The sequence below is a fragment of the Chelon labrosus genome (assembly GCF_963514085.1).
Source record: "Chelon labrosus genome assembly, chromosome: 7".
In the NCBI taxonomy this organism is placed as follows: Eukaryota; Metazoa; Chordata; class Actinopteri; order Mugiliformes; family Mugilidae; genus Chelon; species Chelon labrosus.
This window is the reverse complement of record NC_140343.1, coordinates 17,472,007-17,499,476: the sequence shown is the minus strand read 5'-3', so window position 1 is coordinate 17,499,476 and position 27,470 is coordinate 17,472,007. Positions and strand designations below refer to the sequence as shown.

At 42.7% G+C, this 27,470-nt stretch overlaps 1 protein-coding gene across 1 annotated transcript in view; it reads right to left on the bottom strand.

Moving 5' to 3' along the window:
* The window catches only part of ncanb (neurocan b), a gene marked incomplete at its 3' end in the record, with an annotated part of 110,234 nt that overhangs the window by 33,226 nt on the left and 49,538 nt on the right, over positions 1–27,470 (bottom strand). Inside the window, exon 9 of the mRNA XM_084548803.1 lies at positions 23,019–23,135. Coding sequence (XP_084404929.1) covers positions 23,019–23,135 — 117 coding nt within the window. The remainder of the gene's footprint in view (positions 1–23,018; positions 23,136–27,470) is intronic.

The window sequence follows — 27,470 nt, the reverse complement described above, 5'->3', positions numbered from 1 at the left end:
CCCATATGACCTTCTAAGGAGAAACGGTAACAGATAATGGATAGATGGGCATTTGGACCCAAAACAGTCCACTAAATTTGCTTTTTCAACACTATGAACTGCATCAAGAATAATATGAAAGCTTAATTACCTTATAGCACCATCCTCCTCCTCATTGAAAAGCCAAACTCTACTATGAATGTGCAAATCTTGTTCATTTTGCAATTATACATCCAAATCCATCGTCAGTGTATGAGAGCTGGATGGTTCACATCAACATTTCATGACTTGCATACTCTTCTGTCATTAATTTCCCACCGTAACAGAATCGTGCTGAACTCCTACCCTTCAGTAATTAATTGCGACAAACTCCAGATATCAACAACCATCCAAGTTAGGTAACAATAAGCAACACACATGTTTCAAATTTGAGAGAACTTCAATGCTAAATCTAAATAAACGTTTTCATGAAAATATATTAATACCACTGTGCATTATACGGCCATGGCAACACGTGCCGCCTTCCTCTCCTCGAACAGCGTGATGAGGGCCAGAGTGGAGCTAGCCTGTCCAGTAAAAGTCCGCTCAATGTCCACTCTGCACAGCTGACTTAATGAGAGGACCATCCAATTTAAGCAGGTGGCTCTGGGTGTGTGACCGTTTGTGTGCATTTGTATGTGTGTCCATCACTTTGTGGCTCACTCCCCAGTACAACCAAATCGGGACTAGAGAGTAGTGCTCCACTTATCTGCTGGCAGAAAAACGCATGGAGGGATAAACAGGTGCCAGTCACTGTGGTAATATCTGCGACCTTACCAGCTTTTCTTTGAGGATTATTAAAATCAAGAGAGGCAGCAAAGGAATGTGAAATGTGACCTGGTACCATAATTGAAAATATCAAATTAAGGCTTAAATACATAGTTTGGATGAGACTGTTTGATTGGAGGATAAATATTTAACTTGCTCTCGTTGTTTATCTCCGCTTCGCTGTGTTGTTCCTAAGGAGAGCTGGTGAGTTCGAGGACCGGGGAAATAAAGAGAGGAATATGGGGGAGGATAGTGAGAGAGCAGCAAGACAAACCGGGGGTGGTGTCGGTTGACAGAATATCTGGAGGCTCACTGCAGGCATGTGTCGAAACCATGGTATGAATAATTGAAAAGGGACGGAGAAAGAGATAGAGAGACCTAGAGAAAGGAAAGAGAAAGAGAGTTAACAGAAGTCGGGTGGGAGATGGCCCAAGGCCAGCCTTTTCACTATTCCTCTATTGGGATTATTTGTCAGTTGAATAGATTAGATTAAATTCCTATTACCTGCTTACTCAACCAGAGCTCAGTCCAGTTCAAGATCAACTCCATCACCCGCGCACCCTCCCCAACATACTCATCCTTCTGTTTATTTCTTTTGCCACCTCCGAGAGGTTTTTTGTATTTTCCAACAAAAAGATTTATGCCTTCAATTCTCACCCCAGCTGCAGCGATTGTGAATGTGGAGGCCAAATAAAAAGTGTAGAGAATGTAAAGAACATCCTGATTAAATGATGAGGCAGGATCTGGACTAAGAGAGGCAAATTTGTTTTCTATTTCTGATCAAACACGTTCCGTTTGAGTCATATATCAGGACTGTTAGGTAATCCTGACAGGTCTATGGATTAATTAGTTGCTCACATTAAATACACATGACAGCATAAAAGCTTATTAGATTTGATCCTGGTAATTTCGAATAGCATAGAGTGAGACCACATCCATCATAATTAGCCATCGATGGAGAAGCATGATTCATCGTGATCTTTTGTCGTGTTATTATCAAGTCTTTTTAACTAATAAAAAATGCAAAATGGTAGAACATCTTAAATGTCAAAATCCAGGACAAAATACTCACATTACACTTGTTTATTTGGCTCACATCACAAAGCATGCTTACGCGTTTCGGCACAAGGCTGTCCTCAGAGCATTAAAGATGTATAGATTCAATTCACTTATATATACAAGGGAAGAATTGATCCACAGCTGAGGAACCTTTCTAATCCTGTGGCTCATGTTACAAGCACCAACCATAGGTATGACAGTCACTGTAATCATTTAGCCAATTCTGGTGTCATGGTATTGAGTACAGCATTTCTCTCTGAGCCAGTTTCTTAAGATTTTCTTGTTTTTTTCATTTATGCCTCAACAAGTAAAAATCCATACATTTTGACATGACTGTGAATTCTAAAGTCAACCACTGAGAGCTTAAAGATCTCATGTGTGGAATAAGGGCAACAGTTATTTATAGTTTTTTTTTTTTTTTTTTCATTTTGGTGATCTGTTACAATAGGTTTAAACATTTTAATGTTCAAATTGGAGAACTAATTATTTTTCTCCTATTGCTGCAGCTCCCCTTTTCACCATCTGTCTGAAATGCTCTGTTTTAGCCCCTGCCTCTTTCAGGCCTCTCTGTTACATGGTAGATGATTAACAGAATAAAAGGCTGCACAGTGAAAATGGCGTTTTGGGCAGTTCATTAGCAGTGTTTTCTGCAGGAGACAGTAACTCCCTTTGGTGTAGACCACGCGCTTTGTAAGTTTGACATTGTACATACACATAAAATTTAAGTAACACACTAAAGGAAACCATAAAATGTGTTTTAATATTATTATTTAATTGAAATGATTTGTTAGTTCTTACTTTGAGCAGTAGGATCTTACATGAACACTGTGCACAGTGTCGTTTTAGTTATTTCACATGAAAGATGTCTGTTCTTTTGTTTTCTTTGTTAGTCCTCTTCACTGGTTTCAGGTGTGTGTGTGGCTCAGTGTGAACAACTCGACGTCTCATACTTCTGCGCACTTCTCAGGATTAAACTACGCCTAAAATCTGACTGACAGTTGTTTGCTAGGTAATATATAGTGGAAGTCAATGGTGGTAAATGTTTCTGTTGCTGTTTCTGCAGATCTCCAGTAGTTTAAATTCTCTTTCTGCTGCACTGTGACATCAGTTTTGGGTGTGGTTACAGGTGCATTCAAGCAAAGCCTTCCTCCTAAAAGGTGCAAACTGCTGTAGCAGCCTTGGTGCTTAGAGATTTGCACTGTTATGTTATACATATCGTGTACTGTTTTCTGGATCCATTTTTTCTTATTTTGGTTAAGTCTTCTTGTACTTTTTAAAGTCTCACCTATCGCATGCTAAAAGAAAATGGGTTTGATGAGTGTTTGAAGACTTTGTCAAATCTGTCCAATAAGTTTTAGAAAAAAATCTAAACAGAAAATAAATAAATTCACCATGATTAAAGTACCATGATTGATACAGAATTTAAACACACACACACACACGTATGAAAAATGACGTTCTTGACATTTTGCGCAAAATGAGGTCAAACGTTGAGTCCCAGACACAAGAAACATGCTGTTACTTACATACATATTTAGATTCACAGAGAAATTGCTTTGTAGTTGAGAGATGAAAGCCATTGAAATGTGTATATTCTTCTCTGTCTTCCCCTTCTTATTACTGAATTGTGTCTTTGGTTCGTCTTTTTGACGGTGAGGCATTTCGCAAATGTCCTTTTCTCCAAACACTCATGAATATTCACCCATAACTTCAAATAGAAGGAAATGTCAGACAGAGAAGCATTCGAGATTTATTTTCCTTAACTTGGCATTTGTTGGCTTTGACACGAAAATAGCCGCAATTTCCTCAGAGCGAGTCTTAAGAATCTCGCTCTGATTTTAAGTAATTGCTGGTTCTGTTTTCAGGCGTGTGCTGTGTAGCTTGAGAGCAGCAGAGAGGGAGTAAAGATGCCTGCCGCCCGTTTTGAATGCCAAAAACGACTACAAACATCTATTGAGAGGGTCAAGATTGCAGCCATTTATCCATCAACCTGATGGCTTATTGAAAGAGCCCTGAGCGCTGTGAAATGTAGTTTGGCAACACACTTTTTCTTTAACATTCGAGGGAAAATTCTAAAGTGATGACAATCTTGTTTCTGCAAAACGTCTCAAGCGTAATTGCTCTGGTCAAATGTGAATAACCCTAATAAAAGGTGTTTCATTAAGTGAAGTTGAAGTGGACAGCAACAAAAGACATAGAATGAAATAGTTTTTGCACACATTTGCGGTACTGTGTGTTTTTGCATATTCATACATCATACCGGTGTTGATTCACTATGTAAATGCACTTCTATAGAAACAAAAGCAGAGGGTGGAAGGTGAGGAAATGAAATCTCATTATGCGTTGTATGCAATTCATCCTCATCAAACTTCTCTTGGTGGCAGGCATGGACCTTTGAAAGCCAGTTTGTCCTAACAGAGCCGGAAAATCCCATTTTTCTGTGTGGACTAAATGTCAGCTGTACAGATCAAACAACAGTTTGATCAATTACACAGAGAACCTTTGAACCAGTAAATGCCACCCAAAGACTTTACATCTGACAGGATGGTGTGGAGGGCATGAAGGGACAACGTTAATACCACAGAGGAAGACTTTATTTGGCAGCTGTAGAACATGGAGGAAAAGGCACATTCATAGAAGAACACACGCACTCCCGAACGCTTCATCTCTGATTCACACCCATACTGAAGCACTATCTTAAAAAAGCACCGAGTGCCAGCATGGCCCCTTATCAACCTATAGCAGTGACAGATCTGGTCACCCATTTTACATTCCCCTAACTGCCTCCGAACCACAGCTGACATTATGTAAAAATAAATTGACATGACATCCCGCAAAATGGAGGCTTTGAAATGGAAATGTTTGTTACACAATGGTTTTTTGTTGAAAGGCTTTTTGTGTTTTGTCATCTCTCATAGCGCAAGGCTCTGGATGATTGACTTCCTTTAGCTTGTCGAGGGGCATTGACATTTCCATGGCCTTCTACAAAGATGGATACCTTTCTATTGAGCTGCCGCTCGTCCAAACAGCATGCCCACTCAATGGACCGTGTTGTTTTGTGTCAATAACTATAACGCCGGTGAGTGCTGTGTGTGTACAGCCACATTAATGAGCGGGCTTTAAGTACAGCAGCACTAATGAGCACAAAGCAAACGTTTGTGTGCTTTTTGTGAATGTATGTGTCATTCTGTGTGAGGATGGGGTGAATGTATATATGGGACAGGACAGAAAGAGCTTCTAAGCCACAGTCACTGAACATTTGTGTGTGCTTACAGATGGGGTGCTCACAGCTGCAAGCATAAACTTGATGTCTGTGTTGATCAGTATGTGTGTGTGAGAGTTAAGTGGTCTGTCCTGAATTCCAAACTCTTTGTACAAGAGCCTTATTCTGTCGTAAAGCTGCACTACTTAAAATGTTTATATTAACAATGGATCAACAGGCTATATTTCGTTTATAAGATGATACTTGTAGGGGTGAACTGAAGTGAAATCACTATTACCTTTTTGTGGGTATAGTGTCTTCTCTTCCTGGCTCACAACTTGAATATTTTCCTGAACAGCGCTGCTTCCAGCAGCAACAGTCAGCTGATTAATCTACTAACTGTCCAGCACAAATGAGACACGGTCAAAGTCGGAGTGACCGGTGAACACAGAGGAGTCTTTAGCATCTAATTAATCTCTATAAACACTGGCAGGAAAGGAGCTACCGGGAGCTTTCTGGTTTAGTTTTGTATAACCACAAAGCTTCCAACTTGCTATAAACAATGACCAACGCATGGAACAATTATCAGTTATCCAAATGTTCATACTGGCTGTTGCCCACGGAGGCATCAGTCATTAAAGTCAACAGACCGATTACCTGCGGGTTCGCCGACTGGCCGCTAAAGAACTTGATATTTTTCACGAGTTGGTAGAGACCAATAAAAGAGAAAAAAGAGAGATGAATATTTGACATATCAGATGACCCAAAACGAAGCTCTGTATCTGCTGGAAGGCCTATGTTGCCACTCTAAATGAGAACTGATTGCCTCCACCAGCTGGTCACGTTGCAGTTTACACGCATGTCTGTTCAGAAAAAGACTGAAAGGGTCTTCTTCACTTTTGTTGACCTTTTGGCTATAAAATAACACTACTGCTTCAGTTTATGAGGATCAAATTCTTGAAGAAATTCCATGTCCGCAAGAAAGGAAAGGATGTACGCGGTATATAATGCCTCCGCCTCGCTGTGCCGCTATTGGCAGCACAGGAGCATAAAAACTACACCCTGCAGCTTACATCAATAGTGTGACCTCGTGACACCATGCACCCACTGGATGTTGAAGAAGTGGAAGACAGTCATGTTAACAATGAAATGAAAGCAGTGCGAGTGTGGTGGAGAAACCTAACTAGCAACGCAAGGCAACGTTAAACTAACCATTCCTATTATTATTATTCCTTATATTAGTTCATCCCTACATTCACAACATGTCTTCCTCCTGTAAATCAGTGAATCTAAAGGCTTATATTGCAGCCCAGCTCCATTGCAGCCTGTCTGTGTGAATATTCACCCCGTCTATGAGCTACATTTGACCCAGCCTCTTCCACGCTCTGCTATCACTATGAACTATATCCATTTCTTCAGAAGCGGTTCATGTCTGAAGCTGATCTTCTCTGTCAGTGCACATAAGTTTCTGCCTGCAGTTTCTGCCATTTGAACATTTGAAAGTTTATTCGTGACTGACTTGGCACATAAAGAGCAAATCCCGTGATTTGTAATTAGACTGAGAAAGAGAAGGAGAAGGAGGCAGGGTGATGGTCTTATTTGAAGACCCATTCTTTTAACAATCACCGACGGGCAACTTGTTTTATAGAGCCACATTTACAATATAGTTGTCCTCATTTACATATTTTTCAGTTTCTGTTGTCAGATGTCAGGCGTCGTATGAAATTTTATCGCAGCTCATAAATTCTGCTGTACTGCTGAACTGCAGCTGTTCTGTGAGACTGGCTACGCTGACATTTAAAAGAAGTGATCACAGAGAAAGTTTTAGAGAATAGACTAAAAATGACTTTACATCGCAGACCTGACAGATCTCAGCTAAAAAAAAAAAAACATTTAAGTTGTGTGTCAGCTCAGCAGAAAGCTGATATGGGAATTCAATTTACCAGGTGTTCAACTTCCAACTCCAAGATGTCATCCTTACCATTTCTTATGCTCACAAAATTCTTTGATTGCGACATGTAGGCCTAAGGCACAACATAAGAGACTGAGCAGATATGAAAGAAGGGGACTTGAGTATCTAGCCCATAATAACGAAAGCACTGCTGCGGGATTAGAATTATGATTTGGATTATTGGATTCTTATAGAACCTGTACTAGATGTCATAGAGGCCAACAAACCCAGAGTCAGAGTGGAGACAGACTGGATGCAATATGGCAAAGAAAGGTAAAATATGTTCCTCTCATTTAAGTGTGCAGTGTGTATGTGATATGTTGGAGTTCGTCCAGGAGTGAAAGCTCAAGAGCAACTACTAAACGGACCTTGAGGTTAGAGTATTGCGCTGGCTGCTTCTTTCTTGGTCAAGGATAAAAAATAAAAAAATAAAAAAATCTGAACATCTAGAGTCCCATAAAACTCGGTTTTACAAAACTGCTCTTTTCAAGGTGATACATTTTTCCACTCACTCACACATTTTAGATCAATATGCAATACATATCATCCATAGCTACACATTTACTGCGTGAGTGTGTATGTGAGTGGACATACTGTGACTGTATTTGAAGATGGACCAGACCTCTGTGACATTATTCATTGGATTCCTGACTCTGGTGATTCGGTGACTCTGGATGTCAGCATCTGGGCGGAGCCCGACTCTGCCTCACAGCTAATTCAAAAATGGTCAAGGAGGTGGCGTGTGAGTGCAGCTGAGACAGGTTGGTGACACCTTGGTAGACGGCTAGCTATTAGCAACAGCACCCGCTTGTTATGTGCAACTTTAAGCCTTGATATAATTTAAATGGGTAACAGTTGTCGTGAATGTGGAAATTAGCTCTACAGCCAAAAGGTTGTTTTTGTACCAGGCTGTAAATTTGTTTATTTCTGCTGTAAAGTTGGGCGTCTGTGGGGATTGACTTGCCGCTGAAGCCAGCCTCAAGTGGCCATTCTGGGAACTGCAGTGTTTTGGCTCTTGTGTGAGCATGTGTTTGTTTGTGCCAGCAGGGCACTGTAGAGTTCCAGGCCTTCTGCTGTGTTTGGGTGAGAGTGGATTACAAAGGCGTCATGATCAGCAGGGAGAAGTGGAAATAGATAGACTACACAGCAGCTATGGTTGAGCCCACGGCTCCGTGCTGCTCTCTAGAGAGCTCAGTGCAACACTGATCAACCTATCAGACAACCACAGTCTGGAGAAAAGTCCTTTATCCTTTGTTTCTGGTGAAAATAGAGAAAACTGTTTTCTTTTACTTGGCTTGGAGGTTAGGATGAACAGGGATGTGTTGCTTCACCACTACACCCAGACGCAATTACATCTTGGAGCCCAGACGATGTACTGAGAGCCATGCGCAGGCAACGATCCAGATTGTTGGGGGTTTACCAGATTTTCTTGTGCGTCAAGGGGAAGCGAGCAAAACGAGCCTAAAACCTGCCTTGTAGACATTTCCAAAAAGAATCACACTGCACCATGAGATATGAACACAGTAAAGGAATCATCTTAATTCACGGGTTACACTGTGGGTGTGGGAATGCGGATGCGTCGGTGGCATGTGTGTGGCTGCGTGAGCCCCACAGTGTGTTTCAGACAGGTCTTCGCTTTGGTTGACAGCACTGTTGCAACATTCATAACAGCCCGGGAAAATGTAATGAGGTAAAGTGTCACAACATCTCACATCGCTCTGCTAGCCTTCACTTGCGACAGCCTGACTCTACTCACTGACGCTGTGTGTGTGTGTGTTCGCGTGTATCCACTGGCTCCGTCTTCAGTGTCTGTTTATATTTTGTGTGGGAGGGGGGCAGTGGCCAGGAGAAAGAAGCCAGGGACAGGAGAAGCCAAGCAAGCTGCCACAGTGCCACCAGTATCATACCGCCACATGCTATTTCTGTCTTCCCATGGACGGAGGGCGAATGGAACTGGAGATATGCAGGGCTTTGAAATGACAGGAAATACAGGAACAGATCCAGAGAATCATCATCCTCTCCCTTGTTCTCCTCATTTATTATCATCTGCCTAATTTTCCTTCATTCATTTCCTCTTTTTCATTAGTCACTTCCGATTCTCCTCACCTTCTATTTGACTTTTCTCCCTCTGGAGATCTCTAAATGGCAAGTTTATCCTCCTTCACCCTGTAGGTCTTTCCAGGCTAATTTCCTTTGAGTCAGGAAGGTTTACAGGTGTCCCTTTAGGCCTCCTGGTGTTAGCAGCGGCAGCAGCCCTCTAGGCCATGTGGTGTTGGGTCTGTTCTCTGACAGCCGTATCTGCCTGTGACACCCAGGGTGTGATCATTAACACACCTCACCACACCTTAAAGGAGTTAGACATCAAAATCTAACAATGGACTCCTTATGCTATCACTTTTCTCTCTTTGCTTCTTCGTCACTTTTTCCATTCCTCCATCTGTCCTGTTCCTTTTGCTAAATGTTTTGGCTTCCTGCTTCGCATACTTCCTCCCTTATCCATCCGTCCTGGCTTCCTGCTCTCGCAGTCCTTACTTCTGTGAGTGTGCACACTTAAAAAATACAATAACTTTAAGTAGAGCAGTTCCCCAGAGGCATGAGTGACAGGCTATTCTCTGCCTCCTGTCGTTGTTTCTGACATACTTAAAGAGGAAATAGTAGAGTGAAATTATCTATTTTTTCCTTATGTCCTGCCAGAATCAATTAATCACTGACAGAGAAATTATATAAGAATGTGTTTCTGAGCTCTGATGTCGAATCCTTGAATCTATTTTTGTAAAGAAATCAAAGAAGCGGCCTCTGGTAAGATCTTAGGGAAGAATTATTTACTATTTTTCAGCTATCTAACAGTCAATCACACACATGCCCATCCAAGGACTTCATCCTCTCAATCGTCTTTGATCTGTCTCTTTCTCTTTTCTGCTTTCGTGGTCTGTCCGCCTTTGTCTAATTCTTGTCTTTGGCTATTTTTTTCCCCCACATCTCTGGCTGGCTGCCATGGAGATAAGGGGAAAAAAACTCCTTTCCACTGTCGGCTCAGGTCACCACAGTGTGTACAGTACTTTTCATGAGATGTATGTGAGGATCAGAGCATCTTGTATCTCTTATACAGCTAAGGTAAGATCTGGTCACTCCTCTGTTATTCAAGATGATATCTAAGGTTTAGGTCTTTAGTTCATATTAACTTGGATTTAAATTAGAATTACTTCCCAATAACTACTATTACTGCCCTGCATTTGTGAATATAAATGTCTCACAAGAAAAATCACACATACATTTTGTTTCTGCATATAAATATAATCTCATAAAATGATATTGTAACTTGCTCTCAGAGTCATGCAAGGCTTCTGTTTTAAGACAGTCAGAAGGACAATTATTTTACTTATACTAAAGTATTATCATATTATACTAAATCCAATTTACTTTCATATTAATTTTACATTGAAGTGTCTACACCATGTAGCTCCTCCCATTTTTTTTCTCCATTATAACTAGACACCTAACCTAACACCTAAGAAAATACCAGGAAACTGCAGAATGAGCCACTGTAAGACCTCCTTTGTACCAAACTGTGTCTTTTCTCCAAGATTCAGGATTTCTAAAATGGTTAGGTCTGACCAGAAATGTTATATAAAACACTGAGAGACATCACAGGGAGCAAAATGGCTGAAATTATAACACCATGTGCTTAAATATCTTAGTGGGAGAGTCTGTGTACTTGCCTCTGAGCTGTTACTGAAGCTGTGAAGCTAACTGCTAGCTACCTCTCTGACAGTGACATAGGGTGACAACTAAATCATAGATCATACCAACAACAGCAGAGATTTAAAAAAAAATAAAAAATTACATGCCTACTACAGCAGAGTAAATGCGCTGGAGTAAATATGCCCAGGAAACTCAACTACTGCCTTTTAAACAGTCACCTCCAGCAGGTTTAGACACTGTCAATTACATGAGGTTAAAATGATGTTTCAGGACACCTAATGTCAGATTTAAGCACTTATCCCAGAATGACATACATTTGTGCATGGCAGCGACTCTGGAATAATCTGAGGAAGCTTGGCACAGACAGCCCCTGAGATCACAAATTTCCAGCAGAGCTGGTGAATAATGAGGTTTGAATAAATAAACACAACATGAACCATGCATATTTGTTTTGCTAATGCAGGAGAAGGCTGGGGAGGTGTGGGGATGCATTACAGATCTGTAGTAAGCAAATGGAGTTATGTTCAGATTTGGAAATAATACCCAGTGGGTGTGATCCAATTGCAAGTGACCAGCTTAAAGTACTATTGTGAACACACCCAAGAGGCATTGAGGACGCATTTGAGAACAGATCACTCAGACCACATTTGGAGGTGGCCATCTGTGACCACATTCAGACCTGCTACAAATTAAAATATTAAATAGAAGGACATACACAGATCAGGCATAACATTATGACCACCTTCCTAATACTATGTAGGTCTCCCTTGTGCCTCCTAAACAGTTGTGAGTCATCAGAGAATGGACATGAGCCTTCTGAGGGTGTCCTGTGGTGTCTGGCAACAGAATGTTGTTAGTGGGGGCCTTTGGGTCCTATGGGTTGAGGGGAGGGGCCTCTGTGGATCAGGCTTGTTCCAGTGTATCCCACAGATACTTGATCAGTCTGGGATCTAGTGAATTTGGAGGCCAGGTCAACACCTTGTGCTGTGTTTCATGTTTTATTGAGTTGTTCCTAAACAGTTTTGTGTGTGTGTCTGTGTCAGGCTGCATCCTGCTGGGGATGGCTGCTGCCATCAAGGAGTGTCATTGCTATGGGGTGGGGGTGCCTGGTCTGGTCTAGGCGGGTGGTACATGTCTAAGTAACATCCACATGAATGCCAGGTCCAGAAGTTTCCCAGCAGAACATTAAATTGTCACAAGATGGTCGATGTTATTTACTTCAACTGTCAGTAGTTTTAATGTTGTGGCTGATCTGCGTATATACAGAATGAGCATTGCTTTTGCTAGAATGAGTACTGATGACAGTGCTAAACAGTTGAAACTCCCCCATGATCGTCTATGCTGTGCTGGGTGTTTCTGATAGAAAGGGTAATGAAAGCTATATTAAATGTATACAAACCAAACAAGGCCCCATATGTGAAAGCTCCACAGGGTACCTTTAAAGATGATGGTAATGGAGAAAACGTGTGTATGTTGCAGCATTACTGTAATGCGTTTAAACGTTTTCATGCATGTGTGCATCCCTATATGACCGTAGCACACAGTATGAGATTCATATTTTTCCTTAATGGTATAAATTTGAGTCCCACTTTGTAGGTACCTGTGTATCTATGCGTGTGTGTCGCTGTGCGAGCGTTTCTGGAACGCCGATAAGGCCCCTCCTCTGTAAAAACAACTTCACGGTCTTCATGGGAAATCAATTTGGCCCGCTTTCTATGTGACCAGCCTTTATATGCTTCAATTCCTCCAACAGCTGTCACCCAGTGTATACAGAGTCATTACCTCCATTCATCCACCACAGCGTGCGCACACAAACATAAACATGCTAAGTTAAATCCAACACATATCAGCCACATGCATGAATATTCATTCACTGTACTCGCCTCTCCAGCAGACGAGTAAATTACAAAGAGGAGCAGAAAAGATGAGGTAACCCGAGGTGGTGGCATGTATATGTATGTGTGCTGGGCTGAGACAGAGAGAGAGAGAATGGGAATGAGATAAAAAAAAGAGGGAGAGGTGAGTCCCGGCAACCTGGCCAGAAGCTCATTAATCTGCAAGTGTGTTTATACCAAAGAGAAACGGCATGCCGCACTCACACACATTATGAGCCCTGCAGCTCATTCTCATTCAACTCTGCAGCCAGTATGTCCTTTGTTTCTCATTGTCCTGAGGAGTTTGGAGAGGAAGGAGTGTCCATGCTGATTGAAAACCGGGAAATTATGCCATCCACCCATCTCTTATGTTGTGTGAGCAGAGTTTAGCTACAGTCTGCTGCACACCTGCAGGTCCTTGAGTTTGGGAGATTTTTATGTGCATGTATTTGATGCTGAATCTTTGTATTCGCGTTTTTTTTTTTGCATGTGTCTAACGGATGTACCGCTGCCTGAGTCAGCTCCGGGCCCAGCAGCTCCAATCAGCACCGCAGGCACTTTTGGCACAATAGGTGGTGTTGGGATAGGAGTATGCCCGGTTGGCAGGGGAGGGTGTGGGGATACAGCCAATCCTAATGCTGATTGAGGAATCCAGTTGCGTGGAGGAATTAATGAGGTATGGGGGAACGGGCTGAGACGGCCAATCATAGCCCTTTAAGAGCTCCTCAGCTGCAGACAAACTGTGACAAACTGCCGGTCATCAATCACACAAAAGACACGTCTTCCATTTGCACACACGCTGTCACGACCAGCCTCATGCATGGTGTATCAGAGTCACTGCGCTGAGTCATTTGTTGTGATACCCTTGTCAAATTGCTGTAGCAGCTCTGGAAAACCAAGCTATTTAACCAAAACCATAAAATGTTTTTCATTCTTATTCTTCAATGTTCTGTCGTATCTGCAAAAGGCTGTATTCACTCACTCAAAGAGTAGTTTTAATGAAAATCTATCTTATTTCGTTTAATAGGTCTACATGAGCATAGACAAACTACTTTCAACTTGCAAATGCAATGGAGAGCAGTGCTGCCATATTAACCATTAGGATTTGTTCTTATCTGAAACAACAGATGGAGACGCAATGACGACTACCACCTCTGACTACTGACCAAGAGGTCAGTCCTAGAGGTCACAAACTGAGGATGAACAATGAGAATGAGAAAATTGCAAGATGTTAGCCTCACTGATTGCGTCAATGTGTCGTTGCAGCCCTCTCTAAAAATCTTTGAGGAAAAGAAAAGCTAACTCGTTCTCCATGCCCTCTAAGAACGAAGCAGAGTCTGAGGACTTGGACGAAGTCTTGGCAGAGGTTGCTGAGGTAGTTAAGAAGGTCCCCAGTGGCAAGGCCCCAGTGGCGAATGAGATTCACCCTGAGATACTGAATACGCTGGATATTGTTTGGCTGTCATAGTTGACTTGCCTATTCAATGTTGCATGGAGGTCTGGGACAGTACCTGTGGAGTGGCAGACTGGGGTGGTGGTCCCCATTGTTTGAAAAGAGGACCGGAGGGTGTGCTTCAACTATCGGGATATCACACTGCTCCAAGCAATCCAAGTTCATTCCTGGATACTGGAAAGGAGAGTCTGACTGATAGCCGAACTTCGGATTGAGGAGGAGCAATGTGGATTCCGTCCTGGAATGGAAAAGCTCTTTACCCTTGCAGAGCTGCTTAGGGGGTCATGGAAGTTTGACAATCCAGTCTACATGTGTTTTGTGGACTTGGAGAAGGCCTATGACCGTGTTCCCCAGGATCTTTGTGGGGGGTACTGAGGGAGTACAGGGGCTGTTGCTACGAGCCATCCGGTCCCTGTATAGCCAAAGTGAGAGCTGTGTCCGTATCCTTGACATAAAGTCAAGCACGTTTCTGGTGGGTGTTGGACTCCGCCAAGGCTGTCCCTTGTCCCCGGTCCTGTTCATGGTATTCATGGACAGGATCTTAAGGCGCAGCCGGGGTGAGGAAAATGCCCAGTACGGGGGCCTCAGAATTGCGTCCTTGCTTTTTGCAGATGATGTGGTTGTGTTGGCTACATCAAGCCGTGACCTCCAGCACCTCCAGCCAAGTGTGAAGCGGGGTGGGATGAGGGTCAGCACCTCCAAGTCTGAGGCCATTGTGCTCTGCCGGAAAATGGTGGATTGTTCCCTCGGGGTTGGAGGTGAGTTCCTGAATTCAAGTATCTCGGGGTGCTGTTCGCGAGTGATGGTAAAATAGAGCAAGAGATGGATATACGGTTTGATGCAGCGGCGGCAGTAATGTGGGTGTCATGAACTGTGGGTAGTGACCAAAAGAATGGCATTGCGGTGCCTTAGCGATAGGGTGAGGAGCTTGGACATTCGGAGGGAGCTCGGAGTAGAACAGCTGCTCCTTTGCGTCAATATGGGCCAGCTGAGTTGGTTTGGGCATCTTGATCAGATGCCCCCTGGGCCCCTCCCTTTGGAGGTTTACCGGGCACGGCCAGCCGGGAGGAGACCCTAGGCAGACCCAGAACACGCTGGAGAGATTATATATCTCGTCTGGCCTGGGAACGCCTCGGGATTCCCCGGGATGAGCTGGAATGTGTTGCTGGGGAGAGGGCCATCTGGAGTTCCTGTTGCCACTGTGACCCGACATCGGATAAGCAGCTGGATAATGAATGTATGAACAAACTCGAGAGATGTTCATGTCAAATCAAAACATGATCTTAATTTCAGTTCAGTTCAATCCAGTTGCATGTGAGCAATTAAATTACTCATCATTTTATGATTCTCTATTTTCCAACAAGCCCCTTCTTCACCCATGTGGTCAGCACTCGTTGTAACTTTGCAGAAAAACCATAAGCTAAGAAATAGCAGTTAAAACCTAACCTCTAGAACGTGGAGGACTTGGAGCCAAACACATAAATCCATTCCATCATTAATGAAGGAATGAATGGGGCGTCCTGAGGGTAGCAGCACGGCAGCACCGGCTCTTTCCATCTGTCTTCCTCTACGATACCTTACAACTCACCTAGAGTGTATCGATCTGGAGATTTCTTTCTCTCTGTCTTGGTTTTAATTCTTAAAAGCATTTAATACCACCCTCTCCGAGCATTTCAAATTCAGTTTATCCCAGATCGTCTGATGCTTGAGGATCTGCTGGCCAAGATCTCAATGTCCTACATGCATCTACAAGAAAACATCCACAATGCTCAGCCACTACCTGACCTTCCCGCTTTCCCCTCATCGTCTTTGACCTATCGCTCACATATGTGGACACTTTGGAGTGGTGGGTGTGGGCCGCTGATATTAATAGCCACAACCTCATGAATCTTTCAGGCTCAATCATATGAGCTGATGTGAGGGGAGTTGGTTCCAGACGCTGAATTAGTTAATCCAGAAACCCAGCGGGGGTGTTCCTCATGGTCTCTTTCAACATGAGTTATGCATTAGTTCTTCATCTTCACGTCGTCTTGGGTACATATTGGTTTTATGGACCAAACAGGTGTGTGTGTACGTGGGTGGTTCATATCTGTGTGAGAGCAAAAGGAAGTCAAAAGAAGAATATATTTTGTGGACACCGTTGTGAGCATATTTGGAGTATGCAGGTGAGGGAGAGCGTGAGCTTGAATAAGTTTCATTTTATGCATGAGTACAGAGACATTTCTGTATGAATAATTGCACTGGCCTTTGACAGGAAAATACTGAGCAAGAGAGAGAAAGAGACGGAAGCGGGGAGCCAGAAAGAGAGAGAGACAGAAAGAGAGAAGTAGGGGGAAAGGTTAGGGGTTGAGTGAGAGCGAGGAAGTGCGGCAGGAAATGAAATGTGTTATTTGGGAGAAATGCTGAGGGGGGGAGACGAAGGGGTGGCAGCTTCAAGCTTGTTTTCACCCCAATCTCTGCACTGCGGAGTGATTTCAATACAGCCCTTTACTGCAGGTCTAGCCAAAGAGCAATGTGCTGGACGGGCAAAGAGAGCAAGAGAGATGATGGACTGGAGAGGAGAGGGGGAAGAGAAATGATAAAAGGAGGACAAAGAACATTGGAGAGAAGGACAAAAGGGGGATTAATAAGAGAAGGAAATAATGAAGGAAAATGAGGTGTGAAAGAGAGCAACACAGGTGAAGATATGAAGATGCAGCCAGGAAAAGAAAAATCTCATGTGGAAAAAGCGCAGGCAAGGGGGAGAGGGAAGAGATCTAATCGCCATGATTGGAAGTGAGCCTTTAGGGAGGTGCAAATTTTTTTTTTTTCCCCAAGGTGTGTTTCCTGTGAAGAAGAGCCAACCAAGATGAGGACATAACCATGTGCCCAGATACAGCAGATTTTGCTGTTCAATTTATTTTGCTGAAATTGACCCGGAAATTTCAAATCGCAGGCTGAAGTTGTCTGAACGACAGAGACGGCGCCGCATGGGCGTGTATGCCTCCTTCACAGGTGGGGTTCACTCTGGTTGTTGCTTCTGACTGATTGAGACGTAGCTGCAGAGCGGAGGAGAAATAAAGGGCTCATAAAGAACGGAGAAAAAGGGGGAGAGAGAAAGTCAACCGTTACTATGTCACTTTGACCAAACCGCTGAACTCTCTGAAGCAGCTCAGGTGCCATTATCTGCTCTACTTCATCATGCAAATGACAGAGAAAATGGAGGAGGGGAATCCACACCGGGCCACGGGGAAGACGGATGGAGAGGAAGCGGGACAGGGGTCGAAAGATAGGAGGTGAGAAATGTGTGACCAGAGTAATTTCCTCCTTTTACCAGGAGCATTTACCGACTTGACCCCACAGCACGCGCTGCATTTGAAATACGAAAGGCAGGCTCCGTCCACAGCCGCGATGAAAGCACCTCACTCACGCATACAAATGTGTCACAGGATAAAATAATTTACCTGCCTGCTCTCTTTCTCTCCTGTGACTGACTGGCTGATTGAGGTCTTTATGAAGAGCAAACAGCAGAAGACCAGAAATAATTTCCCTAACTCTTGCTCCATTTAAAATCACTGTGATTTGTTGACCTGTGCTCAGAGCTAAGTTAATGTGTTTCCTCCACAACAAACCGCAATTGAACTGAACAGAAATAGCTGCTGCTGTCAAAAAGAATTAGACATTTAGAGTGCACAAAGGAAAAAAAGACACAATATGAATGATAAAAAGGTATAGTAATCTTGAACTAATCTGTGAGCACAAGCGACTTTATCACTCTGCCTGTGGGCAACTAAAAACATTGCACTTAACCCCATTTGCGACCCTGTTAGAAAAACAGCGCATGCACTCGCTTGCCTTTGAGCTTTCTGAACGTCACAGTCTCAGCAGAATGAGTTCGCTCAGGTGTTGCTGAGGATCAGCCAGATGTTTGAGGATGCTGAGCCCCTCTGACTTCTAATCCATGCTGACTAAACGTCAACATCTGGACTATACGGCTGAGACGTGCGCCGCAGCCGGAAGCCGCGGAAAAAAAGCATGTGATTTCAGGTCGTTCTGTCAGCTCCTGTTTCTGTGTTCATGTTTGTGATGTCTTTATTCTGACTTGACATAACAGTTTGTAGATTAAAAACGGACATGTGAAGATGCAAAAAGACACTGTGATACATATGACATGCGGGAAATTGTACCAGGCAGGACGTCCTGGCCCTCAAAAGGGTGGTCCGTTCAGCGGAGCGGACCATCAGAACCCCACTCCCCAACCTGCAGGACATTTATACAAAACGTTGCAGGTTACGGGCCAAGAAGATCCTGGAACAGCCCAGTCACCCCAGATACTCTCTCTTCTCCCTACTGCCATCAGGCCGGCTTTTCCATGTGACATGTTCCATGTGACAAATAAAACCTCTTACCTTATCTTATGTGATTTTTTAAAATTTCAGTCACTGTGAAACAAGGCGCACGTGCACAATCCACTACTATAATTAGCTACAAATGCACTTGTTTGCAACACGATTCATACTCATTAGACCTTTTGAATCAAAAGAGCCCCAATAACATTGCACTCATTGCATCACAAAACAATGTCATGTCACACAGGCAAAGTCTTCATATAATACCAGAGCAGCTGTCTTTACGTAGAATTACAACATACAGCTGTGGTTACTATAGCAGCTGTACCATTAATTTGAAACACTGGAAATAGAACGAAGTATCGCGTCTCAATTGAGGATGAAATTAAAGATCATTAATAAAGGAAATGATGAGCATGACTGGCTCTAGATGTCATGTACAGCAGCTACATGCCTCTCACGATACAGTGTTCTTCAATAAATACCAGCTGACACACCTACTACCAAAATCTCCTCTGTGAGAAGTATACTGTCATAATAATCTTAATAATGTTTCTGCTTCATTCTGTTCCCAGTATGACATGACAGTGTGACAAAGCATGCACAATGAATCTGACGCAGCTAAACTGAATTTAGCCATCCATCCATTATCCATAATCGCTTATTCTGCAGAGGGTTGAGGGGAGCTGGAGCCTAACCAAGCTAGTGCTAGAACGACAGATCATGCATAACATTATGACCACTGACAGGAGAAGTAAATAACATTGACCATCTTGTGACAATTCAATGCTCTGCTGTGAAACATTATTCATGTGAGTGTTACCTAGACATGTAGCACCCACCTAGACCAGACCAGGCACCCCCACCCCATAGCAATGACACAGCAGGGTGCAGCCGGACACAGACACAAACACACAAATGGTTTAGGAACAACTCAAAAAACATGAAAAACAGCACAAGGTGTTGACCTGGCCTCCAAATTCACTAGATCCCAAACTGATCAAGTATCTGTGGGATGATCCACAGAGGTCCCTTCCCTCAACCCATAAGACCCAAAGGCCCCCACTAACGACATTCTGCTACCAGACACCACAGGACACCTTCAGAAGGCCCATGTCCATTCTCTGATGAGTCACAACTGTTTTGGAGGCACAAGGGAGACCTACACATTATTAGGAAGGTGGTCATAATGCTATGCCTGATCTGTGGATGTTGCCATAGTTAGTTAAACATGTGAAGTTTCTTCATGAGACATTGTTTGTCCGGAAACTGTTTGAGAACTACAACATTTCTACTGGACAGTGGCGGCTGAGTAGACTTCTGCTATTGGTGAAGCTGAGTGGCGCTATCACCATCTGTCTCCATATAGTCCCATCCTAAGAAACCTAAATGAAAAAGAGAGACAAATCTCTATGGATAATGAAACAATCTTGAGAAAAAGTCTAATCAGGCTCATTATGTGGACGTATAGGGCTTTAATGGATGGTGACGTTGTTGTTGGAATGGTTGGAGTGGATTCCTGAAATGTACAGTCATTATTTCTATTTTCAGCTCATGCCAATGCTTCTGTCTAAACCACAAGAAGGATTAGAGGCATTATGATCGGGATATTTGAGTGTTTTATCTGGACAAAATCAGCAGAGTAAAAATCCCCAAGGGTTGCTTTTAGTTTTGGCTATATTTAGTCCTTTTATATCGAAAAACAAATGTTCATTCCAGCTGTACAGGGAAAAAAAATAAACAAACAAAAAAAACAAACAGGAAAATATAATGATTACAGTATCTCAACACATGGCCATCAAGCTGACAGGCTGCCATGTGCCTCATTAATCACTTATCGTGCTGGAGGATCTAAACTTAACCAACCGGTCCTGATGATCAATGAGATACTGCAAACTATAACTTAGAGTCTTTTGGCACCCTTCAATTTATTACAGCCCAGGTGTCTCCACTGACAGCCTTGAACAGGGTTTGTATTATGTGAGGAATACAGATGAGGAGAAAGACTTTTTAAAGTAGCAGAGACGGATGGGGAAACTTGCTGCTTTCACATGGACAATATTTCTTCAACTTTGGAAATAGTTCTGATCAGAGATTCAAGTTTGCACGGACGACAAATAAAATGATCATATAAGATATCATGTGTTCATGAATCCAAATAACTGTTTTTTGTTTTGTTTTTTTGGTGCATTTTATGTTGCCATTTGATAATTTGATGGTAATGTAGAGAGGAAGTAGTGATGGGATGGTACTAGTCACTGATCACGTAAAGTTAACCACACAGACGCCTCCAAGAAGACAGCGGCCTGTCCTCACCATATATATTCAGGTCAAGATTATAGTAGATTCCTCCTTTCTCCTGTGTTTTATTAGTGACATCGTTTTTTTTTTTCCTCAATTGTATTGACCACACTGATTTATTCGAAAGAAGAAGATGACCAATACAGATCCACATTTTCAGCAGCACTGCCCTCATCAGGTCCAGCTTCCTTCATCTTTTAAGTGGGGCAAACTCGTGCAGGAAGAATGTCGGATCAAGCTTTAACGCGGGTACTCTAATATTTTCCCTTTCAAACACCCCTTTCAATTGTTCCCATTGTGCCTTTGTGTTCTGACCGGTACTGGTTTGGCTTTTATTCTGGTTCAGAATACTAATGTCTACGGAAATGTACCCACAACCACAAGTTCCCTCTTTCTCCTTTAATATACCTCCATAAATATTAACTACTGGTCCACAGTAAGAACTCAGGCTTTCAATACTGCAGCTTCCTCCTTAAGATTCCCCAAAAGGCCTTTTCCTTTGCATTTCACCTAAGTAATCACTTCACGTGCAGCAAATACTGGTTTATATGCCTCTCTGGCTGTCATAGGGCTGTGTTGGCTGAATTTAAAATTATTTGGAATTAGAAGAAACAGTAGGAGGGTCTTTGATAAGCTGGGGCAACTATAAATGATGAATGAAATAGGAGATGCTGACGTGAAATGGCAGACAGTTACTAAGAGACACTTTTCACTCCAAAACAGCGCTGAGGTAATCTGGTGAAATTGTGGTCAAGCATTTGCTGTTGCAGACAATTAACCTTTTTGCGTTAGGCTGTAATTAATATTAAAACCATCTGATACGCGGCGGTTTAGCAACACAATTGACACAACAACACTGGGAGAGGAAATTAAACACCCCTGAGGCGAGAAAGCCAAAGGGCAGACACACGAGCGCAGAAGTAATCAGTAAATAACAAATGTTTTATGAATGTGCATTTCTCTGCCAAAATATCCTAATTTATTCCAAGTGCTCCTACAAACCGTTAAGTTTTTAAACACCTCAACAACACGCCAAAACCAAATCGACTGCAGCAAATCATTACAAACTACATGTGTGTGTGTAATACATGCAGTTAACGCACATTTGTCACTAATTATTGATCCGGTGGGAGGATACTGACTGATATCATGCATGGGCACACCTGAATGTTGCATAACACGTACTTTTGGATCTAAATGTTGAATGTTATTGATGATCACACCCAGGAGAATATGCATCTGGTGACCCTTGACCCCTGATCTATGACCTGTTCTCATAAGTGATGACCCTTGAAACTGCAGCTGAGCCTCCTCCCTTTGTGTGGATGAATATGGGACACAGAGCTCGAGAAGTCAGACGAACACAGGGCAGCGTACTTAAAAATAAAAACTGGAGCAACTTTATATTTACTCCAAGGCCTTAAATGCGTCTTTACTACAGAACTCGCTGCTCAAAACAAAAATAAGGCGACTGCCAAAAGAAAAATAAGCTGTGGAAGCCAAAAATGGGATACTAGAGCTCATAATATAACACTATGTAGTTCCTGCATGTAATATACTCTGTTTTTTTGCCGCGCTTCATCTTATGACCCAGAATCAATATGCTGAAAAACACCTGTCACCAACATCTGTGCATCAACATTGAAAAGACCTTTTTAAGCTCCACTAAACCCTGTTGCGTTCATGTTTCTGTAAGGAACTTTCTTCCAGTGCCACATGTTCTTCTTTCCCCCTTTAATTTCACAACATGTGCTGCTGCTGCTACCACACTTTAATCAGCTGCTCCACCCCTCGCTGAGCTCAGAGCTCCTCTGTGGACCCGTGTGTCCTTGTGTGTTTCTGCCTCCCACACGCAGGCTCGCACACCTAAATCACTGCACCACCATTTTCTGACAGCCACATTCTCCCATCACACAGCTGAGTGGAAAGATGAGCTGCCTGCCGCTCTTGGGGCCGAAGGTGAAAACACACTCGGGCGGAAATAAGCGCGCGCGCGCGCGCCCACACACACACAGTTGAGCACATATAGCACGCTTTCAACAGCCCTCGGCACAAACGGCTGACTCGCAGCATATGGATATTCCCCGTGCACGTTCAATCAGGGAGCTTGATCCAAAACTGCCGGACCTGACAGAAAAGAGATCCAGAGTCCTTTTGGACACATAAGGAAACAAGGTACACAGGGGGAAGCTGGAGTTTTCCTCATTAAATTACTGCACAGTAGAGTACATCTGCTAAATGTTAGTGCAGCGTATGCCTGTGGCCTGTGTCGCTTTCCCTTATGCCACGGTGACACAGCATTTGTCTGCAGCTGCTGACCTCCGAGGTCTCCTCGCTCTGACTTGACCTGGCAGTGACTCACCGATCTCGCAGCTTTCTCCGGAGAAGCCCTGAGGACAGTAGCAACTATAGCCGTCACCTTCCTGCAGGCAGCTCCCTCCGTGGAGACAAGGGTTGGTCTGGCATGGGTTATTCTCCCCTGCAGAGAGAGAGGGAGAACAAGAAAGAGAGAGGGGAGGAGGGTTAATTCAAATTATAATTTGTTTTTTTGTTGCAGAGAAAAATAATGATGAAAGTGGCTTGGAAGTTAGCAAACAATAGCAGGCAATGAGCCAGCATGTCAATATCCTTACAGTGTCCATCTCTCTGACAGAGACAAAGGAGAGTAGAGCAGGCTGACAGTACATAGACCCGTTCCTGTCTCTATGACTTTCTACAAGGTGACAGATTAGCTGTTGTTGCGTCTGTCGTGGCCCTATTTATCATGAATGATGGTGAAAAGGCGCATGCCAGAAGGACAATGTGCTGAGTCGACCCCCCTCTGCCTCACCTCTCAGGTCTTACTGATGAGCCAAGGTCTTCATAAATTAGCTGATCATCACCCAGTCATGTACACTGCTGCAGGAACCTATTTCTATGCCACATCATTGTGTTCGAGGGAAGGTAATAAACACATTTCACGTTGCTGGAAAATAACAGTGTGTCTCTTCACGGGAAATGTTTTGGCGGATGATTGAAAAGATTAGGTCGTAATTATTGCTCTTATACTTAAAGATAGGACAAAGGAGAAGGACAGTTAGAGCACAGAGCGACCGTCAAAATTTTTTATTCTGTGTGCAAAGTAGGACTGTGGGGAGCTGGCTAGATTAAGTGTCTTTTTATTATCCAATCCTGATAGGATTGGAGGCCCTGACACAGTGTGTCAGACCATCTAATACACTGCATCTTCTCCATTATAACACCCAGGCTCACTTAATGATGAATGAGAGCAGGGATGCTGTGTAGAACACAGAGTGCAGTTCTCCTGGAAGTCGGGGAATATCGTCATTTGTATGTGCACAAGTGTGTTCGCGCGTATGTGTAAGCATACGTTTCTGTATTTCTAGATCTTTGTTTGACCTCGTCTCATCGCGTGCTAATAAGACATTATGTGGGCGTATGTTCAGTATGCTCTGAAACAGGGTTATAAACTCCCATCACTGCTGAGAGGCTTCTGTTGATACACTGCACGGGTTAAAATACATGAAGGTGATGTACTGAATGAGAAAACCCATTGCAGAAAAGTCAGTCTCTTCATCCAACAGTGGAGAGGAAAAAAAACTTGAACACATACATAAACTACTTAAAGGCCAGTGACGTGTTGAGGGTGATGGTGAAACCTTTGGATGCTCCGCAGTGTGTGACATGTACAATAACAACACACGTAGGGTATGGTGATTATGAGTGAATGATGATTAACATACAATCCACATATACAATATTATCCAATTACTTATACACCAATCAGCCATAACATTATGACTGTTCGTAATCACTGTTGAGGCGAATACCACTGATTATCCGGTTGTCATGACACCTATTAAGCAGCAGGCGAGCACTCTTCAGAGTCTATCCGTTAGAGGCAGGTAAATGGATAAATGGAAGGACTCTGACTGGGGCCAAATTTAATAGGGTAGAGGATTGGGTTAGAGTATCTTCATAATGGCAGCTCCTGTACTGTGTGTGTGTTCCTGGTCTTTAAAAATGGTTGAAGGAAAGAAAAGCGGTGAACTGGCGACAGTTACGGTTAGTCATGGAGAAATAAAGGCAGGCACGTGTGGTCCAATCCAACAGTCGAGTCAACGAGTCAAGGTCAACGCTGGTTCTGATACAAAGCTTTCGAAACACAGGAGTATCACAGTTTATTTTGTGTGAGGCTGTGCAGCTGCAGACCAGTCAAGGTGTCCACACAGACCCTGTCCACTGGTGAAAGAACCTACAATGGACATGTGAGCATCAGAACTGGAGCCTGGAGCAATGGAAGAAGGTGGCCTGGTCTGATGTAGCACGTTTTCTTTTACGCGGAACACCAGGATGGAAGGAACACACACCTTGCTGTTGCCATGGGGATGTTCTTGGTCTGTAACAACGTTCAGGTGATGGTACGTATCAAAGTGACATCCACATAAACGCCAGGAACCAGGTTTCATTACATCCTAAGGAGATCATCAAAGTTCACTTCATAGGGTGGTGGTTTTAATGCTGTGGCTGAAGTTTTTAATTAAGCTTCTCTGCAGAAGAATTTTTTCATCTTCTCTCAGATCCTGTGTGCTACTGTGCAGTCTGGTCTGGTTTTGTTACACTGTACATTTCTGTAAATTGGGTAAAAGTAAACTGGTATAATACCAGTAGCTAGTACAATATGTGGACTTTAGTTTGATTGTAAGTGACCAGAGAGCCAGTAACGTTTCACATAATCATCAAACAAAAGTCGTAATACACTGAGACTATAGCTTAATGGTAAGTTAAGAATGCATTTTATGTGTTGGAGAATAGTGGTGCTACAGAATCAGAATCAGAATCAGAATACTTTATTAATCCTTCAAGGAAATTGTTTTGTTGCTGTTGATCCCATAAAGTGACAGTTGCTACAAATACCTAATGTCATGTTCTCTACTACTCCTAAACTTGCTGTTCATTGTGTTGACTGGGGATGGGGCCAACAACTCAAACTTAATGGGAGCCAGAAAATAGTGGTATTGCCATCACGTCGTTCACTTTCCCTCTTCAGTTAATTTAATCCAGCTGACATTTTAAAGTCACTTAATCGCCTTGACAGACAGAAGTGAAACCTAATGAAAGTAAAATTAGTTATTCTGTAATGTAATTGTGTGCTATTCCTTCATCTGTGAAGTGAATGAAACTACACTACACTTGTCTGACAGCCACAGTAATTTGTTTTCGTGGTGTAGTGAATTACACCTCAGAGTACTGAGTGCATTAACTTATTACATTACTTAACGGCTGATGTAAAGTGTGCTCCAATAAGTGCTGTTGACAAATTTTCGCATTTTGACTCTGGATCCGTTTGTCTCATCAAATCAAGTGTAAAAAGGTGTCAGTGGTGACTTTAGTGTTTTCATGATGGTAAATAAGAGGACGCAATTTTGAAAAGATATTTGTGTAGCACTTCTATATAGGAACTGTTTCAGTGCCAAGTAGTGGCTTTCTTCGCCCTACTGTGAGATTCAGTGTCTTTGCTGAAAGATCAAGGAGGCTTTTTATGCAGTTTGAACTGTTAGAGTATATGAGTGCCATTTGAAAGGAAGCGCACAGTAAAAAATATAACAACATCTAACTCTACACATGACACTGAAAACAAAACTCCGCCAACCTTAGTTCAGCTAAGAACAAGGCAGGAAGCAAAGCTGTCTCAAAACATTTTCACCATTGTGAAACCCTATCTTCTTTAGTGTTAGTGTTATGGCTTTACACTACTCTGACAATAAGAAAAGGTCATAGAGGCTCCAACTACTCTCAGCTGCTTCACCATCTTGATAAATTGATAAAACTGGTTAATTCATTATAGTTACTGTATAATGATCTATCAGCATCAAGGAACTATAGCGTTCTCCCTGGTTCCATGTAGCCAATAAAATTACTTGTTCAAAGCCCAGGGCAAAAGTGATGTTTATTATCACTGTCATTAAAAACTTTGTGTGCAAATCTATGTTGACATTGTGTCACGCGGGACCGAAACTCAGAACACACTGATGATTAGTCATGTTTAAAGGACCACAGTGTAAGATTTAGTGGCATCTAGTGGCGAGGATGAATATTACAACCAACTGACAACCCATCCATTTCCTGCATGTAGGAGAGACCCAATAGTGGTCATCAGTTTCTGGAGCCAGTGTTTGGTTTGTCCATTCTGAGCTACTGTAGAAACATGTTGGCACAATATTTTGGGCTGAGTGGAAGAGGACTATGCAGGCTTATATAAGTCGACAAACACCAAATACTTCATAGGTGCAGGTGATTATACACTAATAAAAACATAATCATGAATACTTTATTACATTTATGATGATTAAACCACCTACACACTGGACCTTTGAAAGAAAACAAAGCAAAAAAATGTTAGATTTTTAAAATGACCATGTTTAACCAATACACTTTATGCTTTAAAGTAATTCACTGCCTTCTTGATGTGTCGTGGGCCTAACTTAACGAAACATCGGTGAACGGAGGTGCATCTGATGTCTTCATGTGGGTTGGCCAGCTGGCTGCTCGGCTGTTTATTTAAATATTTCTTTCTTTGTTTAGCTGCTGAGCGGGCTGTACAAGCCAGCAGCATTTATTTAGTTCATATTTCACAGCACATTGAGTGTAGGTTCGAATTGTCCGCTGTCTGGGTGCCTCACATATCGTAAATTTGAGTGTTCCATATTCAGTTAAATATTCTCAGTGGCTTTCGGCTGTTTATTTGAATGTTGCAGCATTTATGTAGTTCATATTTCATAACGCATTGACTTTAAGTTTGAAATGGCATGCT